The sequence below is a fragment of the Sphaerodactylus townsendi genome, linkage group LG03, assembly GCF_021028975.2.
Source record: "Sphaerodactylus townsendi isolate TG3544 linkage group LG03, MPM_Stown_v2.3, whole genome shotgun sequence".
In the NCBI taxonomy this organism is placed as follows: Eukaryota; Metazoa; Chordata; class Lepidosauria; order Squamata; family Sphaerodactylidae; genus Sphaerodactylus; species Sphaerodactylus townsendi.
This window is the reverse complement of record NC_059427.1, coordinates 77,867,251-77,884,576: the sequence shown is the minus strand read 5'-3', so window position 1 is coordinate 77,884,576 and position 17,326 is coordinate 77,867,251. Positions and strand designations below refer to the sequence as shown.

Genomic DNA, 17,326 nt, shown 5'->3' with positions numbered 1-17,326 from the left:
GATTTTAATGAGAGAACTGCCAGGAATGGAAACTTTGCATAAGGGTATGAGTAACTATTTGGACCTTGTATTCTTTGCTTGAATGGAACGAAGCCGTTATGTGCAATTGCCGCAGTGACAGCTTTCTTTCACTAAACATTGAATTAAGTTAATTTCTTCAGGGGCCTTTCCTTGCCCAGCTCCTAAATCAGACATGCACACACCTTTGTGTAAACTTAGTCTTCCTAAGTTGTGCATATTGGACTCTGTGGTAGTGACAATATTCAGTACAAAATGCCTGTAAATGGTTAGAGGTCTTAGAAAAAACTTTTTCTGGTTTGTTTTTTTTTCTCTGCAGCCCACTTTGATTATCAGTACGGTTACCGGAAATTTGATGGCTCTGATGGCTCACGTGGTCAGAAATACGCCAGTAACATCACCTATTACTTTGACAACATCAGCAGCACTGAACTCTATAGTGTTGACCAAGAGTTGCTCAAGGACTATATCAAACGGCAAATGTAGGTACAAATTTTGATTCCGTAATTGTGTTTTTATCTTATGGTTCAATGCCAAGATTTGTTGTTTCGGCAAACAAAAATAGACTGATGCAGCAGTGTATTATTAGGTCAGTGATGGCCAATTTGACAGCACATAGAATCTTGTCTGCCCCTCCCTTAACTTTAAAAAGTCATGTTTTCCCTCTGAACTTCGTGGGCATCTTGTGTGATTCCCACCATCCAATCAGGGAGGCAGGAAATACTTTCTTTTTTAGTCCAATATAAGCAATAAAGTTATCTGTATGTTGCATACAGAAGCCTTGGATTTGGGCTGGCATAAATGAGAGTGGAGAGGAACATAAAAGGTGTTCTGCTGGATCAGATCAGTGATTGATCTAGTCCAGCATTCTGTCGCAGATAGTGGCCAATCTGTTGCCATGTTCAGCCAACAGAGCGTAAAGGTCAGGAAATTATAGGAGATGTTTTTGTACAGCTGAATGTATATTATCAAGGTATTCCTTTAAGCATGTCTTGAAGAGTACCAATGAGATCTTCTCTTTTTCAACAAAGAGTTCTGAACATCACCACTTGAGCGACCATTTGCTATCACTGTCGTTTATATGTAAAACCTCTGACTTGCTTCCAGTTAGATTAAGCAATATAACTCTGATGGCTTGGCCAAAAATTGTATGGTCTGATAAAATGGAAGTAAGAATACGGGATCTATTGTACTTGCCTGCTGGCATAAAAATTTGACAAGGAATAATTCAGGCTACATCCCCCTCAGAAATTCATGAGGGACTGGCAAACTTAATATTGATAATCACTGAGGTTGTCACCCCTCTTGGTGATGAGCACTCGCAGGGGCAGGCTAGAGACAATTTAGTGCTGGATTTGATGGGGAATGGGTAGCACTGAAGCACCAGATACGGGAGATCTACTTTGCCTTTAGAAAGAGGAATGTGGTCAAGGTGCCTGATGAATATTTTGTACTTAAGAAACAGCTAGTCGAATTAATCAAAGATAATAAATTTAAAAGCATAATTTCCCACTGGGACACTCTTATTCAGGCTACATTATCAAATAATTCTAGGAAATTTGGGGCAATAATACCTGGTGATTTGCATCTGAGTATTAACCCCATCTGTAGCATTCCCACACATGTGTGGTATTTACATTTCCAAAAGCTATTTAATGCTGATGGGGATAGGTCAATAGTCCAAGATCGAGTCCAACCTCAGGATATGCCTGAATGGCCATGGATCACCATGGAGGAAGTCAGGGTATGGATTGATCAGCTCAAGTTGCACAAATCCCCAGGCCCAGATGCACTGGCTCCAGAGCTATTCAAAACGAACATATTGCCAGCCTCTTTATTCACAAAACGCTCCATTGCCAGCCTCTTTATTCACAACAGTGGATAACGGCAGGTGCAATTCCACCAGCCTGGACTAATGCCATTATTGTCCCAATTTTCAAAAAAGATCTCACATCTAACTACAGACCCATAAGCCTCCTATCAATCGCTGAGAAACTGAATGCCAAACATCTTTTAGACAAGCTTGTCACTTGGATTTCCTTAAATGGAATGTTGGGACAAGAACAAATTGGATTCAGGAAGGGAAAATCTACTTTGGATCACTGTATGGTCCTTAACTTATTAAGTACCAAGTATAAAGACAAAGGGAGGTCCAAGTTGTATGTTTCCTTTCTGAATCTTAAGGGTGCCTTTGACTCTGTAGAGAGGTGTCTGCTCTGGAAAAAATGAATATGGATGATAGGCTCCTAATCCTTATAAAGGCATTACAATAAGGACACACATGTCAGATAAAGTGTTTCCCTCAGGGTCTCTCGCCCCTAAAATATCAGTCACAAGGGGTGTTAAACAGGACTGTGTTTTGGCACCAGTATTTAATTTATTTTTGAATGATCTTGCTCCAACCCTGCTAGAAATTAATTCACATGCCCTGTGGCTAGGAAATGTCCAGATCCCAATTTTATTGTATGCAGATGGTGCAATCCTTTTGTCAAGATCCAAATTGGCTTAAAATGTCTCTTCAACAAATGCAATGAGTATTGTAGCAACAGTTCTCTGGTATTGAACTTTGCAAAATCCAAGGTTATGGTCTTCTCAAATGTATCCAAGCCAGTTAGATGGTTACTGGCCAGCATGGTGTACTGGTTAAGAGCAGGTGCACTCTAATCTGGGGATGTAGTGAACCAGATTAGCTTGTGCACTCCAACACATGCCAGCTGGGTGACCTTGGGTTAGTCACAGTTCTTCAGAGCTCTCTCAGCCCCACCTACCTCACAGGGTGTTGTAAGGGGGGGCAGAGAATTTGCATATGCACCATGAACTGTGTAGAATCACTCGAGCATGTGCTTTTGTATTGCCCTCTCTATTAGACAAGCAAATTAAATCTTTTGCAACAGGTTCTGGCAGAGAAAAAAAATCTTGTCAGACCAACAAAAAATCTTCTACCTGTTAAATAATTAGTAATATAATTACTAATATAACCGAGACAACAGCCAAATTTCTACGTCTCGCCATTGTGATGCATCTTCAAACACAGAATAGGAATTCTGTAGCACTGCATCCAATTACCAAACTCTGTTATGTATGACTCTCTTCCCCCTTGTCTATCTTTATGCCGATATGCCAATAAAGGTTGTCTTGACTTGACAAAGAGTTCTGTGAGAATAAAGGGTTCCTCTTTCTGTGGATTCATTTTGCTCTGTTTGGAAGAATTAAGAAGTGTGATGAAGCTCTTAGAAGCACACTTACGTTGTAAAACAGTAGGTGTGTGGTGTAGTCTGAAATATGTCTCTTTTGCTCATTCCTTGTTTATTGTATTTAGAGAATACTACTTCAGTGTGGACAACTTAGAACGAGACTTTTTCCTGAGGCGGAAGATGGACACAGAAGGTTTCCTTCCTATCACCCTCATAGCCAGTTTCCATCGAGTGCAGGCCTTGACTACAGATGTTGGCCTTATCATAAAGGTAAGAGATTATCGCATGTGCCTTTATGAATTTCCTGTGGGTTCATTACTAGACTGTTAGTCTGGGCTTGTCTTAATATGATCACTTAGTGTTGTGGTATCAATGGTAGCCCAGAATAAGACATATCTAATCAGATCCTCTGGGTTTTTTTATTTTCCAGACCCCAGAAAACCCTTTAAAATGTTAGTAGAAAAAATGATTTTACTTCTTTGCATTTAGTTTTCTCCAGTTCTTTCCCCACCCCTTTTCCCAAGGGTACAACAACACACATATCTGTGGTCTACAATAAATTCCTCCTGCACAGCATTTGTGGTGGTACACCTGACCTTGCTTCAGTATACTAATGTTGATAGTAAAAACTTGTCTTTCCAGGCACTGAAGGACAGCAAAGTGGTAGAGATTGTGGATCAGAAGATCAGGAGAAAGGAAGAACCAGAAAAATGGCCTTTACCTGGGCCTCCTATGACAGACTATGCACAAACTGACTTCTCCCAGCTCATCAACTGCCCAGAGTTTGTGCCCAGACAGAGCTTCCAAAAGGAGACAGGTCAGTACTGATAAAGGAAATATCTGTTTCCTTTATCTGTTGCGCTTCTGTTCAGTAAATTGTTTTGTTACTGAGTTTGGGGGCCAGGAAATCCATTGTCCTTTCCAATGATTGGGAATGGTACCCCAATAGTGTTTCAGAAATGAAAATAGAATCCACCCTGTTCTGTCCATATTCTCTTGCCTCCTCTAAAATATATTTTGTGGATATCTCATGCTTCCTTCTGCCAGTTGACATCTGAACATTCTTTTTATGAAAGTTCTTACGATGTAACAATGTTGTACTGTGTGATGAATGTCACTTACTGAACCTGGCAACTTGTTATTCTTCACCATGAACATGTGCTGTTTCACAGCATTAAAAATGGTTGGTTCTCCCTACTTGTCACCATCCAGTGGTGTAGATGGTGGCTAATCTCCGTGCAGCAGGTAGCAGACTGTTCAGAAGAAAGACTTCAAATGTCTGGTGGATTCTAGTCTTGGAATCTGAACAGTGGAAAATCCCACACTCCAATTTATCAGTGTGGTGCTGTCCCGTTACCAGATTCCTTTGTGTGTTTCTACAGTCTTGGTTGCCAGGAAGTGGAAGATTCAGCTGGTAGAAGTGAAACATGTGTGAATCCTGATGTACTTTAAAAATGAACTAATGAACTTAAAAAATGAACTGCTATGGAAAGCTAACAGGATAGTTAGATTTTGTCTTTTACAAATTAATACGCATTAATTGTTATCAAAACATGCATGTGGTTGGAGAGAGAAAGGACACATTTCTGCTTAGGAGTGTGTAACTCTCCTAGCCAAATGTTTGCCATTCACAGTATGAAGCTAACCTTTCTTACAACGAGCAAAGAGTACTTGTCTACATGTGCCAATGTTTACATTTTACTGAAATACATATTATAGAATCTGCACCTGGATCTCCTCGCTCTGCCAGTCCTGTGCCAACCAAAGCAGAGGAAGTTAGTAATCTGAAGACAATGCCCAAAGGTCTTTCTGCCAGCCTGCCAGACTTGGACTCAGAGACATGGATTGAGGTGAAGAAGAGGCCAAGGCCTTCCCCGGCCAGACCCAAGGTAGATAGTGATTGATTGCATTGCATTGCATTGAATTGAACTGAATTTATATCCCACCCAATTCCCAACCAAGGTCGGAATCAAGGCAGCTTACAAAATTGTAAAACATCAATACAATAGTAAAGCACAGCATAATTTAAACACACTAAAACCTCAACATTAGATCCATTGATGGTGTTAAAACAGTCACAGCCTATAATAATCCATAACATATGTCCCCCTATTTCATCATTTCTTCTGTACTGTCCAAGGATAGGGAGAACTTAATAGCCAGGGGAGAGGTCAATGGTATACAGTCGATGTACCATCAAAACCAAATACAAAACAAATTACTTTGTCTGCCATTCTCAAGTAGGACTTCCAAATGGACATGACGTTTAGTTCTGGGCAAAACTGAAGTTTCTAGATAATTTATGATTTTTTTTATTTCAAACCTGTGTTGTATTAATAGTGCCAGTGGGAGTTTGATCCATCTCATGAATCTGTGGAGAATCAAAGTACTGCTGTACTGTCAGGAATAATAGTCTGTTGGCCCATTGTCTTAAACTGTGAGTTCACATCAGTGTCAGGTTTCTACTCCTTCATGTTTTTTGAAGGGTCAGCAAATGTTGGATTGCACAATATTAAAGGTAGTTGTGTGGGTTTTTTCAGGTTAGTTAAGCATTGATTTTTATCTTGAGGCTGAGCCTGAAGCCTCATGGTATCTGTAAAGGGTTGGGGGGGGGGGTTTCTTTTGCAGTTCCAGGTCCTATTTGGATTTTTGTGGTCAGTGCCCCCATTGGTTTTTACAGTGTTACCTGTTTGATTCCAGAAACCAGAAGAATCCAAGATTCCTCAGAAGCAGAAGGACCAGGATGAACCTGAAGAACTGGACTTCCTGTTTGATGAGGAAATGGAACAGATGGATGGCCGTAAAAACACCTTCACTGATTGGTCAGATGAGGATTCAGACTACGAGATTGATGACAGGGATGTGAACAAGATTTTGATTGTGACACAGACACCCCCTTATCTGCGCCGGCATCCAGGGGGAGATAGAACAGGCAACCACACATCCAGGGCCAAGATGAGCTCAGAGTTGGCCAAGGTGATCAATGATGGACTTTATTACTATGAACAGGACCTGTGGACAGAGCAGTTTGAGCCGGAATACTCTCAGATAAAGGTGAGAATCCAAACTACTATTTTAGTACAAGCAGAAATAGTTTTGATTTTCTGAGTGAAGGTAAGGGGACTGTACTTACCATTACAATATTTGTGTCCTGTTGCTTCTTAGATATGTGTTGTCACAGCAATATACAATTCATTTATAAAAATCAGTCCATAATAAAGTTGAAAGCAAAATGCAAAACCAAACAGATCCACTAGGACTACTACAACAGCAAACATTAAAAGCTAAAACCAGCAATATCAACTTAAAAACATTCGGTTGAGAAACCATAGTGTGACTGCAAAGCAAGAAATTAAGATGAATCAAAGCCATACACCAGTCAAGTAACCGTTTGTTACCTCAGTACTTTCACTTTCTGCCATGTCTTCCCCTCAAGCACTTGTGTTTGGGGCTTTTTTCCATATTGTTCACATAAACCTTCCCATACTTGGGCTGTCACTTTGTAGCTGGGGCATGGCTCAAAGCCCTGTTTGCATACCACTTAAGATTGCAGGTAGAGGCTTATCCCTGATTGGACAGGGGAATTGTAGAGGTATAAAGGGTCTATGCCAGTTGCTGTAACATAGCTAGAATTTAGGAAACCTTCTTCGCCTTGTTGAGGAGATCTTTCTGCATAATACTGCAAAAAGGTCATGCTTCACAGTGGGCAGGCAACTGTATTCCAACAATTGTCAGGTTACAAACAGGTGTTCTCTGTTCAGTTCTTCTAATCTGGTGGTTACAGCACCTTTAATTTTTCTTCCTTCCTTCTACCCCCACCCCCCTTTAAATATCAAATGGGTTGGCAGTTCCTTCCTTCCCAAGCCTCCAGGGAGCATTATTGGGCTTTTGAGGGAGCATGGCCTGAATTAAACTTGTCAGAAATGGAGCCTTTTTGACGGTTAGGCCCTTGAGACAAAAGGTGTGACTTTTGAATGGCCCAGCATCAGCCCACTCCTTTACTCTGAGTTAGCAGTTGGGTGTCCTGGAACATGGCGGAGAGAGGAGTGCTGCATCTGAAGGGAGTGAAAATTTTTGGTGGGAAATACTTCACCTGCTTAGTGAAGGAGTGTGATCCTCCAACTCCCTGATTCCTCTTCTGTGTCCTTCATCATAGTAAACAAGGCTTAATTTGAGTTCATATTGTGAAATCTGTTCAGTTCCCTAAACTCTGTAATATTTTTGTAATGGTCATATGGAAAAATATTTGGGAGTTTTTGCACTGTTTGAAGGCATGCCAGTTGCTGAACAAAGATTCAGATCTTGCATTGCTCTGCATATTAAGGTAAAATAGGGGTTTTCTGGTGATAAATGTCTGGTATGGATACTAAGGTTGTTACCAAGCCTGCAAGTGTGAAGTATCTGATTCGTCAACTCTTTACTTGAAAGAGCACACATTACATTGAAAGCTATGGAGGTAGATTTTCATAATTTGCATGCAAACTTATCACAACATGGGCTTCATGAGCAAAATTTGTGGGAAAATTTCCTATCACTCAATGTTCCTTCAGTTGACATTTCAAATAACTGTGCGAAGGTCCTTGCTAAGGAGCCCATATTCAAACTATTTCTGAATGCAGGACCATATCAACCCATAACCAGGCATCCAGGCTTTAAGGTTTCTTGGGCTCCCTGTGGCACGCCAGTCTTTCACCCATGACAGCTGGTCCCAATGGCTCATGGAAATGTTCAAGCACGCTCTATCAAGGTCACGACTAGACTATTCCTCATGGAGGTGTAGTAAGGGAAGAGGCGGCATATATCACAACCCTGATGCTAGTGTGCTATTGGCTCACTGTCTCTCCAACTCCCCCCCCCCACCAATTCACTCGTGGCCACAACAATCTTGGGACAATTCACATACCCTCAGATTGTCCCTAGGCCCTGATCGGGAAAGAGAGAATGGTGAATGGTCTGGAGAGGAGTCAGAACAGAGCAATGCCTCATCGAGAGTGTTCGAGACTGCTGCAAAAAGTAGTTACAACCCTAAACTACCATGGTTGCTTCAAAACAAATCCACCTACTACCACCAATCTTACTCCCGAGTAACACGCATCTCGGAGCCAACCTTTTTCTAAACTAAAACTTCAGTATTCAGGTTAAATTGCCGGTTTGGCACTTTGCGACAAATAAGTGGGTTTTGGGTTGCAGTTGGGCACTCGGTCTTGAAAAGATTCGCCATCACTGCACTAGGAGAACTGAGGGAGCAGCACTCCTCCCCTTCCCATCCTGTGACCATTTGGGCAGGAATCTTCTCTCTAGGGGGAAGGGGAGTGAATCCTCTTCAGAACTGCAGAGCAGACAGAAAGCTTGTAAATCTTTCAGTGGCAAGCCTGTGCAATTACAGTCCCAATGTGTATCTGCACAGAATACCCATGAAGATAAACAAGCAAAAATCTTGTGGGAAGAGGTGAACCACCTTATAGAGATTAGAGAAGTAGAACAGGTCCCACAGGAATTCAAAGGGGTGCCCTGTTTGTAGTCAGGGGGATGGAGAACAATATTGAATCTAAAATCTTAACAGATGGGTAGAAAAAGGAATGTTGTGGATGGGATCTCTAAAAACTATCTTTCCAGTTGTTCAAAGATATGATTAGATAGCATCCTTGAAATTGAAGGAAGCATGCCTTTAGGCACCAATTCACCACCCTTCAAGAAAACACTTTTGTTTTTCATTGGTGCAACACCACTTTCAATACAGGGCCCTATTTCTGACCTGTGTAAACACCCAGAGTGTTCACAGAGATCATGGTCACTCTGATAGCTCTTTTGCACCAGCAAGGAATATATCTGTTTCCTTATCTGGATGACATACTGATCAGATTGCCATCAAAGCAACAATTAGTAAACAAACTACTATTCACATACTTACCTCCCATGGGTTCCTCATCAACCATCAGAAGAGCAGTTGACTCCCACAAAAATCCTGATACACCTGGGAATGAGTATCTACCGTCAGGGGAAAGTCTTCCTTCTGGAAAACTATTTTAAGAAAGGTTAATGGTAGTTAGAGTGGATAAAAAAGTTTGAGACAAGATCAAGAGAGGGTGGATAAGGGATGAAGGGTGAAATTCATGACAGGTCTTAAGCTTTGCAAAATTAAATTAGTTTTTTTCCTTTTTTAATATTGTTTCAAGTTTTATACTTTATGTAATAAATGTTTTGAAACAAGGAAGAAATGGTGTTGGGCTTGATCTTTTAAAAAAAGGTGTAAAAAGGGTATAGACGAATGTGACGGTATCTGTTCCCTCTCTGAGTCAACTGGTTTCTCCACCAATCAGAGTTCAGGTCAGCTTACCCAATTTGGGAGCTTTCCTGTTCCTAGGAAGGTTTTCCCCCCACTCTTGTTGTGATGGCATCTTGTTCCGCTGACCGACTTGCAATTTTAAGCCTCTGTTTTACTGTGCAGTCCATCACAGCATCACCTCTTAAATCTTAACTTCAGCTCCTGATATTTTTAATGGTTGCAGGCTTGATTGTTTCATTCTTTCCTTGCCATGTTTAGTTGAAAGCATTTAATTTTTATATTCACATTTTTCTTTCAACTGCAGCAAGAAGTTGAAAATTTCAAGAAGGTGAATATGATAAGTCGAGAACAGTTTGATACTTTGACTCCAGAGCCTCCTGTGGACCCAAATCAGGAAGTCCCACCTGGACCACCCAGGTTCCAGCAAGGTAGGAGGTCAAATGCAGCATGCTAGTTCTGTCTTGGAATTTTTTCTGGTTCTTGACAAGAGATTCCCAGCCATTGGACACCTGTGACCTTTCAACATACAGATCTCGGCTTTTCCAGTTTAGTAACTTTTTATGTTAAACATTGGAAGTGTATCTCTAGCTATACTCTTTTCCACCAAAAGGTCTAGGGCAATGGCCGTTTTAAGAAAACCGTAGAACAGGCTGCCCCAAGGTGCAGCTTCCCTGTGGACTTAGAGCCTGCGAGAAAGAAAGCCGGCAGCTTCCCTGAAACCACGCCTTAAACTTAGAGCCTGCAAAAAAGAAAGCGCGAGTTAGAGAGGGGAACGAGGCATTCTTCTTCACTTTCTCCTGCTTTCAGCCACTTTCCCTCTCCCCAGACCCATGCGTGCCCGCCTCGCCCCTCCTTAAAAAGCCTCCCAAAGGCTTCTTGGGTGCTCCTTTCCTCCAGCTGTGGCTCCTTTGCCGGCTCAGCACCCTGCCTCCTGATGGATCTTTCCCACTCTCGGCTTATACCGAGGGTAAATAAAATGTCCCAGTTTTTTTGAGGTAAAATTGGGTGCCTTGGCTTATACGCGGGTCGGCTTATACGCGAGTATATACGGTACCTGGAGAGAGGCAGTGTGGTCTAGTATTCTGTGTGCAGAACTAAGGCAAGGAGAACCAGCTTCAAATTTCTGCCCTGCCCATTATTAAACAAAGTTTCTAGAAGTTTTGATGCCATGGAAAAAAATGTGTCTCTTTCCCATCCCCTGGGAAAAAAAGAGTTTCCTACATTGTCAACATAAATGCACACCTACAATTTAGGTCGTACAAAGAATTGTACTGATTGAAATATTTATGGAATTAAAAGTATAACTGCCTTGCTTTTCTGCAACCAAAGCTGCAAATATACTCATTACTTGACAGAGCGAGAGAGAACTGCAAGCATTTGTGCTACTTTAGCACTTGCATCTTAATTTTTGCCACCTGAGGTGGGAAAAAATAAAATAAACATTGAAATTAAATAATACTTTTTGTAGTAAAGAAAAGAGTGTGGATTATTTGGACAGAAACAATCTCGTAGAGAAACAGTGAGCAGTTATATCAGCATATTTGAATATTGTTAATTTATTGTATTTTTTACTTTATATCTAGCTTTTCTCCCCAGTGGAGACACAAAGCTACAAGCATCATTCTCATTGCTTCCATTTTATCCTCACAACAATCCTGTAATGATCCCAAGGTCACCAAGCAACCTTTTATGGCAGAGTGGGAATTCAGACCTGGGTTTCCCAGATCTTAGTCTGATGTTTTTAATACTGCACCATGCTGGCTATGTAAAGTTAATCTTTGTAATGCTGAAAACAGTGAATTTTAAAAATTTATCAGCAGACACACAGCAAAAAAATTGTTGCTAAAATCATTCACGTTTCAGCAATAAAATGAATATTTGAAAACATACTGTATTTGTCTACAGTCTTCAAATTAATGTAAGCAGTTAACATATCTCATATTTTTGGTTGCCTTATGTAAAATTACTGATGGTACATTTTTTGACTGAATAAAACTTTGACACAAATTTCAAACATTTTTATTTCTCTAAAAGTTTCCCAGTTTTCCAGAGGAATCTTTTTAGAGTCTGGGAGGGGGGTTGTTCTTCCAAATTCTTTTTAGGTTTTTTACTAGGTTTCTAGGAGAAGGATCATGATTTAAAAAGTAATAAATAAAAACTGTCATTATCAGCTTCTTTTTCTCTTGAAGAAGCCACTTGGTGAGGATTTGAAAGAAATTGCTTTGGTGCTGGAAGACTTATGCTGTTAAATGCAGAAGAATTCCAGTTTTTCATTTGTGTCAACTGTTTTCATCCTTTAGTTCCTACAGATGCTCTGGCCAACAAGCTCTTTGGTGTACCCGAGCCTTCAACCATTGCCCGATCTTTGCCAACAACTGTGCCAGAATCCCCAAATTACCGTAATGCCAGGACCCCACGGACCCCTCGCACACCTCAGCTGAAAGACCCAACACAGACGCCCCGTTTTTACCCAGTGGTTAAAGAAGGCAGGTTGATAGATGCCAAGGTAAGGCCTGCATACCAGAGGCTTGTCCTGTATGTATATAAATGTGATTATATACTTATAGTTTTTTGTGACAGCTTTTCTGGTCTGTCCTGATTTTGGGGCTCAGGGAGATTTCAGCCTTTGTAAAGCAGAAGATCTTGCTTCTTGCAGACACCCCGGAAGAGGAAGACGCGGCATAGCTCAAATCCTCCAATGGAGTGCCATGTTGGTTGGGTAATGGATTCCCGAGAGCACAGACCTCGAACTGCATCCATCAGGTACCAAAAAGCACAGAGTTTGGGATCTGATGAAAAATAAAGATGGGGACAGGGATTAAAGGTTTATACTGAATCCTGGAAAGCACAGTTGATTGCATGAATCCATGGTGTCTTCACTAAGAGGGTTGGGCTTTTTGCTTCATTTTATGATTTTATTCTCGCACTCTACTGAAGAACTCTTTATCAGCTTTTAGTATGTGAAAAACATGCCTGTAACTAGAAAAAATCCTCATTTGATCCTTTTGTAAATTCTTTTGGAAAATGCTGGCAGTATTTGAGCAATGTTTCTGATGGCTTTATTGATGGTTCTTCATCTTGCATAGTTCCAGCCCTTCAGAAGGCACCCCAGCAATTGGCAGCTATGGGTGCACTCCACAGTCATTGCCCAAGTTCCAGCACCCCTCCCATGAACTCCTTAAGGAGAATGGCTTCACACAACATGTCTACCACAAGTATCGCCGGCGCTGCCTTAATGGTGAGTGTGATACATGCAGCTGAAGTTGTGTACTTGGCTTTCATGCAGAGTACTCCAGTACTAAGTGTGGTAACTAGTGGGTTTAATGGTACAGATGCTAGAATTGGGTCTTGGTCATTCCTGCAGTGGAATGTCAGAGTGGGAATGGTCAGGATTTGCTTGCAGAATGCTTACTGATTCAAGGAGGTTCAGTGGTTGGCATCCAGGGCTCTTTGAATTCTGTGAATCAATTGAAAGGTGTTTGTTGTTTGTTGTTTTTGTTTTGTTTTTTCTTTATTTTCTAATTTACAAGGCATCATGAGTGTTTGTTTATTGAAAAACCAGAATGATCTTGGTAGCATGGTCTGCAGTGATGGGGCAGAAACAGGATTCAGTTCTTGTGTGGTCAAGATGTACAACCTTGGATTTAATGCCACTTTTCTTGACTGATATGGGCAGTTTGCCCTGATTCTGAAAGTCAGACTATTCTGGTTGCCACAGAATGATAAAGTCCTTGTTTTCCTGAGGGATTATTTCACTGGGCATAAAAGAATGACCTAGAGCCAAGTATGGTGCTCTGACCTCACTGGAGAAAGGGCAGAATAAAAATGTGCAAATTCACAAACCTAAGGAAATGGCACGTGGACCTTGCTGTGAATGGTGATTAACATACGGAGGACATCCTGATGAACAGAATCCTCCCATCAGACTTTGAGGGCAGGAGAAACATCTAACCTCTTGTGTCTTCCTAGTTTTTGTTATGACCTGAACAAGAGAGGAAGCTTCTCCTTTGACAGTGTCAGTGGAAACTCCATCCCCCTCCCCCCCTCCCAATTGACCATTATGTATGGCATTCTGAACCCATGTGATAGATTAAAATTCCCTTTTGGAAAATGCCATGAATCTCTTTGGTGTTACAGTCTGCCTACTTTTCCCTCAACAGAAAGGAAGCGACTGGGCATTGGTCAGTCCCAGGAAATGAACACGCTATTCAGATTCTGGTCATTCTTTCTTCGTGATCACTTTAACAAAAAAATGTATGAAGAGTTCAAACAGCTGGCCTTGGAAGATGCAAAAGAAGGGTACAGGTAGGCCTGAGTATCTTCAGTGTATAACCCCAAAGAAACTGGGGTTGTTTAAAGACTGGGACAGGGGGGATGGAAGATGCGGTTGAAAAAAACTTCAGATGAGTAAGAGAGAGGGACACTGAGAAGGTTCACAGTGAGGAAATTGTGGATGTGGTTGGAAAAGGGATACATGTGGCATCTTTCGTGTGTTAAGAGCAGAAGGAGGAAAAGAACACAAGTTTTGCCACTAATGCCTAAAGAATGTGATCTTCAAAGTACAGTTGGAAGGGGAGCATTGTGCTTTTGTAGGCATTGTGACCTTAGGAACTAGATCTGGTTGCCACCCTCCAGGTGGGTAATGGAGATCTGGAATTACAATTGTTCTGCAATCTGCATTGTTGCAGGCTTTCATGGCCAAACTCAAATTGCTGTTCTGGGTTTTCTTGGCTGTGTGGCCATGGCCTGATAGTTTTAGCTCCTAACGTTTCACCTGCATCTATGATGTCATCTTCAGAGATCATGTCATGGTAAGATGTGTTTCTGTCTGTGGCACAGTGAAAAACATCATACTGTGACATTCCTCTGAAGATGCCAGCCATACAAACAGGCGAATCATTGGGAGCTAAAACTACCAGGCCATGGCCACACAGCTGGGAAAATTCACAACAGCCAATTTACCTAACTACTGGAATCAGTTTTCCTGGAGAACCTGGCTGTTTTGGATGGTATACTCTGTGGTATAAAATCCCTCTGGGTATCCTCCCTCACTGCTCCATTCCAAAATCTCCAGCAGTTTCTGAACTCCAAGTAGGCAACCCTAAGAACCATGTATGAAGAGAGCCATACACTATATTTATAGTAGGATGTTTGGCCTTCCAGATTGGGGGTTTCAGGGGAGGTTGATGGTACAGAAGAGTGTGATTGTATCCTGGGGAACTGATGAAGGGTGTGTCATTAACTTGCAGGTATGGACTGGAGTGCCTTTTTAGATACTACAGCTATGGACTGGAGAAAAAATTCCGGCCTGACATATTTAAGGATTTTCAAGAAGAAACTGTAAAAGATTATGAAGCTGGTAAGTCGTGGACATGGGTTCTGTGCTGTCTGACACGGGGTTTCTTCATGATTCTTGTCTGTTGGAAGTTAATTGTACTTAGTAATACCTGAGATCATCTGCCCCAAAGTAACACTGCACATTTTGACATAAAATCCCATGTGTCCTATACTAAGGGATTTTGAATATGAGTCTGAAGGTGGGTTGGAGCAGCCTCTACTTTGTAGAATCAAAATTGGTCCCCCCTTCCTTTCTTTTTTCCATCAGGTCACAACTGACTTGCGTTATCAAATCCCCATGGGATTTTCAGGGGTTATTCAGAGGTTGTTTGCCGTTGCCTCGCCATAGCAATCTTTGTATTCTTTGGTGGTCTCGCAGCCAATTGCAAACCAGGGTCAACACTGTTTAGCTTCATTCATTGGACTTGTACCCCGCTCTCCCCCATAGGGCTCAGAGTGGCTAACAACCAACAAAACAGAATAACAGAATCAAATATGAACAATAAATAAATATGAAGAGCAACATCAAAACCATAACCCAAGCTTATCAAACCTCACTAAACAGCATATCAACAATATTAACATTTCTTAATGGAATAACAAAAAGCAAAACATATTAGCGCTTAGCATAAAATATAACTGCATCATACACATAATAATAGAATAATAAGATAAGCTTGACCTCATCAGCAATTGTATAACAACAACAACAGATGCTTCCAACATCTGATGAGATCAGGCTATCCAAGTCAGGGTAAAATTGCCTGTAGTAGTGTGCTTTTAATTAACTTCCTTTCAGCAGGGGGCTGGTTTGTTCTCCTAGCAACTTTTATCCTCTGGAATATGCTTTTAGTTGATGGTTAAGACATCTGGGTTGTAGGCTGGCAGAATGTGTTCTTACAGTGGTTTTTGTAAGGCCCTTTTGTGAACATTAATGATGTGTCTTTTTGTTCCTTGTCATAATAGGGCAACTTTATGGGCTTGAAAAGTTTTGGGCCTTCTTAAAATATTCCAAAGCCAAAAACTTGGACATTGACAGCAAACTGCAAGAGTACCTCAGCAAATTCCGGCGCCTTGAAGACTTCAGAGTGGATGTGAGTATGAGTAGCTGCTTGTGACAGATACACCAGTTCTAAGGGAGTGTCTCATTTTCAGAAACAGGCAGCTGAATATGTGAACAGACTGGGTTAAAAGCATTGCCTTTTAGATGGTACGGTTACGATTTTCAGAAACTGCCTCATTGTGTCCTTTGTATAAGAGGATGTAGTTTTGTTCAGAGGGGGGAATGAAAGCATTGTTTGGATCCCATGGAAGATGGATCCCATTAAAGACGGGGTTTTTTGCTGCTAAGTGAGTGCTGACTTGTGACCATCCTGTAGCATTTTCAAATCAAGAGGCATTCAGAGATGGTTTGCCATTGCTTGTCTCTGCGTCATACTCCTGGTATTCCTTGGGGGTCTCCCATCCAAATACTTGCCAGGGTTGAGGAAAAGTGTGTGCAGCTGATCCACAGTCACCCAGCAAGCTTCCATGGAGTGAGTGGGGATTTGAACCTGGGTTTCCCAGATCTTCATCTGACACCTTAACCATTGCAACATGCCAGCTTCCAACAAAATAGCAGCTGATATTTCGTCCAATACATTTTCTGAAGAAAATTAAGTGAAATCATGTGAACTGCCTGTGGCAACCAGTTTGGTGTAGTGGTTATTGTCAGACGAGGATTTGGGAGGCTCCAGTTCAGATCCCCACTCACTCCATGGAAGCTTGCTAGCAGGTCTTTTACCAATTACATACTTTCAGTATAGCATACCTCACAGAGCAGTTGTAAGGAGATGACAACAATATAAGCCACTTTGGGTTCCCCGTCGGGAGAAAGGTGGGATGTTAATGATGTAAATAAATGGTACATTCAGTTGATCTACATGCACTGTTATTTTATTAAACATTGTGCTATGTGTTGCTGCAACCCTTGAGCTATTGTTGTTTTAAATACAATTGCTTTTCTGTGCATGCATTGTTGGATCCTCTCCTGTGTGTCAAACCATTGGGAATATGAGTTGCTCTGATGCCTTTGCACTCTGGAATTCATGTTAACCATAGTTCATCTTCCGCTCGGGACTGCCGACATGCAGATAAGCAACAGCAAAGGTGTTGAGCTTCCAAACCCTGGAGGGTGCTGCAACCATTGCTGGAGCCCTCCATTGTTGTAAAAAGCAATCCTTCAGGTATCTTGGTTCCCAAAAGTTTAGAGGTCAAAATCTGCTCTTTGAATTGGGCTTGGCAACAAACATTGAAGTGGAACCAGTGAATGAATATGGTCAAAGCAATTTCCATCAGAAGTCAGCTGGACAGTCACATTTCAAGTCAATGGAAGCTTCCCGGAACCTTTTAAAGGCAGTCTTCTGTTTTAAAATAATCCAGTCTGGAAGATGTTGTTGCATTGGTAGCCCAGTGCTAATGGCTTCCACTTTCTCTCCTTCTGTTTTCTATA

The 17,326-nt window shown here is 41.4% G+C and overlaps 1 protein-coding gene across 2 annotated transcripts in view; it reads left to right on the top strand.

Moving 5' to 3' along the window:
• The window catches only part of LARP1 (La ribonucleoprotein 1, translational regulator), a 93,014-nt gene that overhangs the window by 69,814 nt on the left and 5,874 nt on the right, over positions 1-17,326 (top strand). For both annotated transcript variants that reach the window (XM_048488248.1, XM_048488249.1), the window contains exons 7-18: positions 338-500; positions 3,338-3,482; positions 3,855-4,029; positions 4,932-5,101; positions 5,913-6,266; positions 9,803-9,926; positions 11,799-12,004; positions 12,155-12,261; positions 12,585-12,736; positions 13,659-13,803; positions 14,748-14,857; positions 15,802-15,929. In XM_048488248.1, coding sequence (XP_048344205.1) covers positions 338-500; positions 3,338-3,482; positions 3,855-4,029; positions 4,932-5,101; positions 5,913-6,266; positions 9,803-9,926; positions 11,799-12,004; positions 12,155-12,261; positions 12,585-12,736; positions 13,659-13,803; positions 14,748-14,857; positions 15,802-15,929 — 1,979 coding nt within the window. The remainder of the gene's footprint in view (positions 1-337; positions 501-3,337; positions 3,483-3,854; positions 4,030-4,931; positions 5,102-5,912; positions 6,267-9,802; positions 9,927-11,798; positions 12,005-12,154; positions 12,262-12,584; positions 12,737-13,658; positions 13,804-14,747; positions 14,858-15,801; positions 15,930-17,326) is intronic.